Below are 9,057 nucleotides of genomic sequence, written 5' to 3'. Positions count from 1 at the left end.
GCCGGGGGAGGGGGGAGGGGAGGGGAAGGGAGGGGCCCCCACAGTTCTAGGAGTGGGCCCAGACTCTGCCAGCCTCTGCCCATTCCCCCGTGGCACCTGCCCAGAGTCCAGGTCCCTCGGGTCCCCAGAAACCGCCTCGCCGTCCGGATCAGAAGCCGTAACGCCCTGCCCACCTCCAAGCCTGTATTTTGTTCAAGAAATTTGACGCGCAGACAAGAACGGAGCTCTCGGTGACACACACCCCTGCGCCTGTGTTGGGCATTGACGACCGCACACATTTTGTCACACTCGCTTTAAACCCACTTCCTTTCCTATGAGCAGGAAGGACACGGCACGTGTAATACAGAAGCCCCCTTTGCCTTCCCCCTCCCCCGTGTCCCCCACGCCCCCACCCTCACCCGCGGACCCTGGCAAGACTTCCTCTGGCTCCTACTCCCCTCTGTGGGGCCAGGACCCCCGTGGCTGCTGAGACCTGAGTGAGGTTATGGAATGTTAGCACCCGGGGCCTTAGCAGGCAGGGATGTGAGCCTGTTAGAGCCGGCCTTGAAAGGTCAGGGGGGAGAGGGCTCAGCTCCCAAGAGACCACAGGCTCTGCTGAGTGTCTGCAGGAAGCTGGGGGCCTCATCCCCGGAAAACACAGGTGGCAGGAACCTCCCCCCCCCCCATGATGTCACAGTTCCCACGGCTTCATGGTCTCCTGGGGACCTCGTCCCAGTCCTTCATTTGGCAAAAAAAAAGGAACATGGCAATGCCCTTCATGCCATGCCCCCTCCTCCCTGCACCCTAGGCGCTAGGTCTCGCCGGCCTGCAGGTATTCATTCACCAAACAGCATGGCCGCTCGTGTGGCCACACAAGGGCGGTGACTGTGAACGTGGACACATTAATAGGCCCGAAACCCTGCCTCTGCGGGACTCCCATTCCCGCGAGTGGAGATGATCAACAAGGGGCATGTCCCGCAGTGTCAGGCATCGATCAGGCTGTGGGGGAAGGAACGCAGGAAACAGAGAGGACTGAGGGCCGTACAGAAACAGCCCTCAGGACAGGCTGGCATTTGAGCAAAGCCGGAGGGAGGAGAGGGAGAGGCCAGGCAGACGGATGTCTGGGACACGAGTTCCAGGACAGGGGGCGGCGGTGCCGAGACCCTGGGCAAGCGTGTGCCAGGAGCCCCGGAGCCACAAGGAGCCCAGGCAGCAGGGAGATGGCAGAGAGAGGAAGTCTTGGGGGTGAGGGACTGCCGAGGTCTGTGGCCTCTGTGAAGGCTTTGGCTTTGACCTCTGGTGAGAGATCACTGGGGACTTTGAGCAGAGGAGGGGCCTGATCTGACATACATCTTAACAGGATCCCTGTGGCTGCTGCTGCAAGGAAGGGGTGCGTGTATGTGCATGTGTGTGCGTGCATGTGTGTGTATGTGCATGTGTGTGTGCGCCTGAAAGATTTCCAGAACTGCCCTGCTTAGACATTCTGACCCCAAGCCCAGGACGCAGCGTGTCTGCCCAACTGGGAGCGTCCTAGCACCCGCAGAGCCAGCCGCAGAACCCCAGAGCAGACGCAGGAAGGCAGAGCAGAGGGCCCAAGGCCAGGGTCTGCCTAGGGCTGTGATCTGGGCTCAGGGTCTGCCCATTAGCAAGTTGCAGGCACTGCCTGGGCCACCATTGGCCCAGAGCCCTTCGTACACAGCCAAGCTCACGAGGCTGGCTCAGCCACTGCCACCCTGCGCCCCAGGCCCCTGAGAAACTGGAGGCTACCAACACCCTGGGGATCACATTCCCGGAAACCAGAGCTCCTGAGAGCGGCCTGGCTGAAAGCTGAGAGTCCTCCCCAGCCCTGCAGGACACAGAGGCCAGGAGTGACGCTGACTTGGGTCCGGACACGCCTCCAAGCGGGGCACACGCCTCCATGCGGGACACGCCTCCATGCGGGACACGCCTCCAAGCGGGGGACACGCCTCCATGTGGGACACGCCTCCATGCGGGGGACACGCCTCCATGTGGGACACGCCTCCATGCAGGACAGAAACTTGACCATCCTAAAGAGTTCTGAGAGGCCTCCATGTTCCAAAATGAGTTCTGACAGATGGCTCCTCCCTCTTGGAAGAAACCACAGTGGGCACAGCTGGCCGCGGCCCTTACACCTTCCTGGGCCTGTGGCCAAGTTCAAGCTGGATCTTCTGCTCCAAGACCACAGACCCAGGTCCTGCCATGACTGCCAAGGACTTGCCTGGCCTGGTCCCCTCCCCGTGGCAGGGGCAGCCGAGTGTCACTAACTCTGTCTTCCTGGGCACTACAGGCTGACGCGGTTGGACCCGGGGCTGAGCACAGGGCGACAGATGTGGGCAGAAGTAGTTCATGCCGCGTGCATGCACAATCTCCCACCTCTACTCTCTGAAGGGTCAAAGGTGAGCAGGTGCTGGATCCCTGAGTCACCACATGGAGATGAACCATCTGACCCACATTAGACTGTGAAGCAAATGAGAAATAAATGCTAACATATTCAGCCATTTTTTTAGAATTTAAATTCTTTATTGTGTTTTTTTTGGGGGGGGTGAATTTTACTTTTTTAAAAATATATTTTATTGATTTTTTACAGAGAGGAAGGGAGAGGGATAGAGAATGAGAAACATCAATGAGAGAGAAACATCGATCAGCTGCCTCCTGCACACCCCCTACTGGGGATGTGCCCGCAGCCAAGGTACATGCCCTTGACCAGAATCGAACCTGGGACCCTTGAGTCTGCAGGCTGATGCTCTATCCACTGAGCCAAACCGGTCAGGGTGCTTCTGATTTCTTGGGATATATTCCTAGAAGTGGAGTTACTGGGTCAAATGGAAGTTACATTTTTAATTTTTTGAGGAAACTCCATATTGTTCTCCACGGTGGCTGCACTAATCTGCACTCCCACCAGCAGTGCACGAGGGTTCCTTTTTCCCCACATCCTCACAAGCACTTGTTTGTTGATTTGTTGAACATATTCAGCCATTTAGACTTAAGGATTGTTTGTTACAGAATCATCCCAGACTGACCAAGACATTTCCTCTCAATTTCTCAAATGCACCAGCTTCGTTCCACCCCAGGACCTTTGCACATGCTGGTCCCTCTCCTTCCTGCTGTGCTTGGCTCACATGGCTTATCGCTTACCGTTTCAGTTGAAACCTCCTTCTCTCAGAGAATCCTTCCGGATCTCTTCCAGCGCACCAAGCTCCCATGTTATACATTCTTGAATTCCCACATTTCTCCTTCAAAGTGCTTATTCCAATTACCTATATTAATAAAAGCGTGATATGCTAATTAGACTGGACATCCTTCCGGATCACCTTCTGGATGAAGCTGCAGGGGGGGAGGTGCCGAGGCAGAGGCAGCCGCCACAGCGCGGGGGCCAAGCCCCTTGCACGAATTTCGTAATTAACTAACTAAGTTCATATTATTTGAGGTCTGTTTCCTCTGTACTGAGATACAAGCTCCGTGAGGGGAGGGACGGTGTTCAGTGCTGCTCCATGTACCCGGCCCGGTGCCTGCCGCCCGGCACCCCCTTAGCCAGCATGTGCTGAAGGAGCCAGCACAGCCTCTGTCCCGCAGGTTCTCCGGGGCGCCTGGTCCACCTGAGCTGCTCACGCCCCCGCCCCGGACCTCCGTTCTCACATCTAAAGAGTGAATCCGAAGTGGGACTAGGGTGAGGTGGGCAGGGCCCTTGCCCCGGGCACAGAATTTAAGGGGCGGCAAAAAAACAACACAACATCGCAGTAATCGAGATAAAGAAGTTTCATGTAATAAAGGTGGGTCAGCATCGGCGCTGTGCGGGGCCATGCTGGAGTCCGCGGCCAAGGGAGCGGTCAGTGGTACTAATTCTGTCTGCATTTCAAGTGTTTATGCTTTGGCCCGGCCGGCGTGGCTCAGTGGTTGAGCGTCCACCTATGAACCAGGAGGTCACGATTCTGGGTCAGGGCACAGGCCCGGGTTGTGGGCTCCATCCCCAGTGGGGGGTGTGCAGGAGGCAGCCGACCAATGATTCTCTTTCTCGGGGCCTGGGTGTCACCACTGTGAGATGTGAACGGCCGCTCCACCCCACACAGTGTCCTGGTCCCCACGGCCTCCCTCCTCCTGTGTCCCGCCCTCCGAGGGAAACTCGGAACAAAGTCAGATCCGTGGCTTTGAGTTGCACACGCGGCTTTGAAGCCCACGCTGAGACTATAGCTTTGCAAGAGCTGAGTTTTGAGAGAGGCGCCCTTTGTGTAGGTCCAAAAGCCTGGCTTTGAACTTGGTGAGCAGGGAGCTGACACCGCACGACCTGGTGGGGGCGGGGGGGGTGGGGGAGCAGGCGTCACAGAAGCCACAATCCCACCTGAAAGGCGATGAAGGCTCCTCGGCAGGTGGGAGGGAAGGGGCCGAGCGGCCTCCCTGAAGGTGGATGCCGCTGCAAAGGAGGCCTGGCCCTGCCTGCTTGGGCTGAGCCTGAGGGGGCATGAGAACGTCCCAGGTAGATCTGGGGGACCCCAGGGCGAGGAGACCTGCACTCACGCACACACACACACACTCACGCACACACACACACACACACACGCTCACGCACGCACACACACACACTCACGCACACGCACTCATGCACACACACACTCACGCACATACACACACACACTCACACACTCACACACTCACACACACACACTCGCGCACACGCTCACACACACACTCACACAAGCTCACGCGCACACACACACACTCACGCACACGCACTCATGCACACACGCACTCGCGCACACACACGCACATACACACACACTCACACGCACGCACACACACACTCACGCACACACTCACACACACACTCACGCACACACACACTCACACACACACTCACACGCACACACACACACACTCACACACACACACACACTCACCCCTTTTCTTCAGCAGAAGAAAGCGCAGGCCCTGCTCCATCACGGGCTGCATGATGCTGGCTCTCCAGGAAGCTTCCAGGCCTCACTTATCACCCCGCACCCGACCCCACCCCGCCCCGGGCTGCGTGATGTGATGGAAAGGCCTGCGCTGGGAGCAGCGGCCTGAGTGCGCACGAAGCGGGGGGCTTGGGGCGTCCGCTCCGTCTCTGCTCAGCTGGACCTGGTTCTCACCAAGTTCCTTCCAGCGTGAAGTCTTACGGCTCCAAGACCTTCCTGGCGGCGCCCCGTCTGTAGCAGCATCTGGAAAAGCAAGAAGACTCGGCGGCAGCAGCCCTGGGAGACCCCAGCAGACCCTCCTCCAAGCCTAACAGAGGACGTGGGGGGCAGGGGCGGGGTTCCTGGCCGTCCTTTCGTATTTGGCTGTTCGGGGGACCATCTCCGTGGGAAGGGGTGGCCCTCCAGATGGCCAGAGAGGAAAGCGGGGATCGGATTTCGAGTTTCGGGCCCTCCATCTGTGCGTGCAGCCTACCCACCCTCCGGCCGCCTTCCTGCCGGGGCCCCCGCCACCCCGGCCTCCAGTTCCCACGGACAGATGCCTTTTCCCAGCTGGCCAGCTGTCAAGCCCATGAGCCGGTGGCTCTGCATGTCACCCTGTGACCCCGGCCAGATGGTGCCTGTCAGCTTCCGCTGCCACGGTGCCAGGAGGAGGGCAGCCTCACGCGTGTCCGTGTGCGTCAGAAGTGGGGTCCAATCACGTGGCACCCAGAGTCTGTCCCGATCCTGCCGTCCCGTCAGCCCTCGGGCTCCACACCCCCACAGCATGCCGTCAGCGCAGCACCCACCTGTGTCCCCAAACTTCCCCCAGAAGGAGGCCCTCTGTGTTCTCACTGAAAAGACTAGGCCCACGGAAAACTCCCAGCCCCGCAGGCTGTGGGGGCTTAATAAAGGCTAATCATCGTCTTTGTGCCGCAGACTGATTTCCAGAATATCTTGAGGCGGGGGGGAGGGGCGGCGGGGGCAGGCAGCCCTGGCAGCAGCTACAATTGGCACAATTGGCACCAGCTGGAAGGAGTGACTCGCCTGGTTTGCAGGTGAAGGGAGGGGCAGGCAGCATCCAGGAGGCCCAGCAGAGGTGCCCTCAGGGGGGCAGCCTAGGCCTCTGGGGTCACCCCCATGCTCTCCCAGACAGGAGGGGGCCTGCTCCCCAAGAAGGTGCTGAGGGTCCTGTCCAGGGCCAAGCAGGAGGCAGCAAAGGCCAGACCCTGCAATGCACGGGCAGGGTAGCCTTTCTCAAGTCCCCACCCCACCCAGCTGCTTCCTCCGCTCCAGCGTCAAGGCAGCTCCTGTTAGTGAGCTCAGCACCTTATACGTCGGCTCATGTGGCCCAGCAGGTGGGCACTGCTGTTTGGTCAGTTCAGAGGCCCAGCGGCCTCCACAGCTGGTGATCAGACGCCCAGGCGGCCTCCACAGCTGCCGGCGGGAAGCAGCTGCAGGGTGAAGAGCTGGGATTCGAACCCAGGACGTCTGACTCCAGAGCCCAGGCCCGGACAGCTCCAGCCCGCAGCCTGGGCCCTGGGGGAGGAAACGGACCAGAGACTCATGTCTCCGCGGGGCAGGGGGACAGGTGCCCCCAAGGAAAGCCGCACTGTCGCCCACACTCACCCGGCAGCACAGGGTGGGCGGGATGTGGTGAAGGCTGTCCCTTTAACTGTCCCAGTGACCTGAGCACCACAGGGGGAGGCGCTCACCCGCCTGCTGGCGACAGGAGGAGGGCTCAGCACTGACCCAGGCCCGGCTCCGGGCCCGCGGGGCTCAGGGGTGAGAGGTGAGGCCCTCAGGCCACTATGGGGAAGCTTGGCTGGGGTTGGTCAGCTGCTGGGCACCGTGTGGGGGGAGGTCCCTCCAGCCCTCCAGCAGGCCCCACCCGTGGCCTTCACCGGCTGTGACTGGGGGAGTCACTGCACCTCTTCATGCCCACGCTCCTCTGGGAGATGGGACAGCCAGGCCCTGCACCCAGCGGAGGCGCCAGAACCACCCAGGCTTGGCATTGGCCCCTCCTAGATCCCCTTCCTGCCACCCCACGCCCTGGGCACCTTATCCTCACATGGCTTCTGGGCTGGGGCCGAGGACCCACGCAGGGGGGGCCCTGGGGGAGTCACTGCACCTCTTCATGCCCACGCTCCTCTGGGAGATGGGACAGCCAGGCCCTGCACCCAGCGGAGGCGCCAGAACCACCCAGGCTTGGCATTGGCCCCTCCTAGATCCCCTTCCTGCCACCCCACGCCCTGGGCACCTTATCCTCACATGGCTTCTGGGCTGGGGCCGAGGACTCAAGCAGGGGGGGCCCAGGACCCAAGCAGGGGGGGGCCCAGGACCCAAGCAGGGGGGGCCAGGAACCAAACAGGGGCCCAGGACCCAAGCAGGGGCCCAGGATGAGCTGTCTGGAGAGAGGCTGCAGGGGAGGAGGCAGGGCTCAGGGATCACAGGGGCTGCTCAGCCCCCGCCCTTGGTGGGGTCCACACCTCCAGCCCAGGAAACCCGAAGCAGCCCCAGCTCCCATGGCCTGGAAACTGGGTGCAGGACCATGGGGTGGGGGGCAGAGAGAGGGTGTATCAGGCTCCAGTGTCCCCGACACCCTATCTCCTCCTGAGCCAGAGGAGGGTGAGCAAGGAACACGAGCTGTAAGGAGACACCGATGGGGGAATGAGAAGTGGATGGGGCGGGTGTCTCTCCCGCTGATTTTGTGTGTCTGTGTCTGTGTCTGTGTCTATGCGTGTTGATGTGTGTGTGTGTGTCTGTATCTGTGTGTGTGTGCATGTGCATCTCCAGGGGTCTCTGTGTGTTTGGGGGTGAGTGACTATTGGCTGACCTCCCCTCTCCCCCCTCACGGTGGCCAGGCCTGGGTTGGTGTCAGCCCCGGTGGCAATTCTTCAGTTTGGTGACTCACCCCCAACATTGGGGGCCACGGACCAGCCACGGTGCGTGGGGCTGTCGCGGGGCCTGAGTCTGGCTGGGCCTGTAGCTGAGAGACTGTGTCCCCTCTTCCGTCCCCCACATGCCAAAGGGAGCCCCAGCCAGGCCACGACAGCTCCCAGGGCTGCTGCAGAAGACCCCGGGGATGCCAGGAAGACCTGCGGGGACCCCGGGTCAGCAGAGCTGCTCCCCAGACACCCCCACAGGGCTGGGAGAGGGGAGCAGCGGCTGGACCACTGAGTCTGCCCTCTGCACGCGGGGCCGGCCTGCGAGGTGCAGGGGACACCCTCAGCCTAGGCTGGGCCGTGCTGCCTTCCTGCTGTGTGACCTGGAGCAGCTCATGCCCCCTGGGCCCGGCTCCTCGTTTATAAAATAAGGCGCAGGTGCCAGCAGGGCCCAGCCACAGCTGTAGAGCTGGCGTCGCACACGTGACCTGGAGAGGCGGGTGCTGAGCGGGTGGGGGTCCTCGTGCCAAACAGCCGCCGGGGGGGGCGCCTGCTCCCATTCCCACAAAGGGCGGCCCAGGGACCGGCCCTTCCGGCCGCCCCAAACTCCCCTGCTGGCATCCACGTGCCCCTCCGTATGCGCCAGCACGGCCAAGGGCGACCCTGAGGGGGCGGTGAAGGACGGAGGAAAGGCAGACGAGAGAAGAAAGCTGGGGCTCGGTGGGACGCCGCCCTCTCTGATGGAGGGACAGCGCCACGGACTATGAGCCGAGTCTTCATTTTACAGCAGATGCCACGAGGCACAGCAAGGGCGTGGCCAAGATGGTTACAACGTTCTCGTGGGTTTCCATCCTACTCAACCACATGCACCTGAACTCTGTCAAGCCCACATCACTCAGGCACGTGGGGCCGCGTGTTCGGACCACAGGTTCAAGCTCACAGCTGCAGCTGTTGGCTGTCACTGTGCTGGGAAGGCTCTGCCCTCCACTGGGACCTGCACGTGGCTTGGCCATGAGAGGACCGTGCCCTCTCATCAGTCCGAGGCTTGAACCTGTCCAAACGCTGCAGCCGCTCTCCACATGCGCCCTCCTCCCTCTGTCTCTGGAGAGACCTCTGGGGCTCCTCCTGCCCCCACCCTGTCCTCCCCTCTCCTTCCATCCCTCCAGTGTGGGCCCCAGAAGAACCCAGAAGGCCGCCTGCCCCACGCGATAGACCAGGTATCGAGGCCTCTCAGCCACCCCAGCTCT

General features: G+C 61.3%; 1 protein-coding gene across 1 annotated transcript in view; it reads right to left on the bottom strand.

Moving 5' to 3' along the window:
• The window catches only part of PPP1R32 (protein phosphatase 1 regulatory subunit 32), a 17,262-nt gene that overhangs the window by 995 nt on the left and 7,210 nt on the right, over positions 1–9,057 (bottom strand). Inside the window, exon 10 of the mRNA XM_015569808.1 lies at positions 6,200–6,464. Coding sequence (XP_015425294.1) covers positions 6,200–6,464 — 265 coding nt within the window. The remainder of the gene's footprint in view (positions 1–6,199; positions 6,465–9,057) is intronic.

Source organism: Myotis davidii, unplaced genomic scaffold (genome assembly GCF_000327345.1).
Source record: "Myotis davidii unplaced genomic scaffold, ASM32734v1 scaffold826, whole genome shotgun sequence".
NCBI lineage: Eukaryota > Metazoa > Chordata > Mammalia > Chiroptera > Vespertilionidae > Myotis > Myotis davidii.
This window is presented reverse-complemented; position numbering and strand designations above follow the sequence as displayed.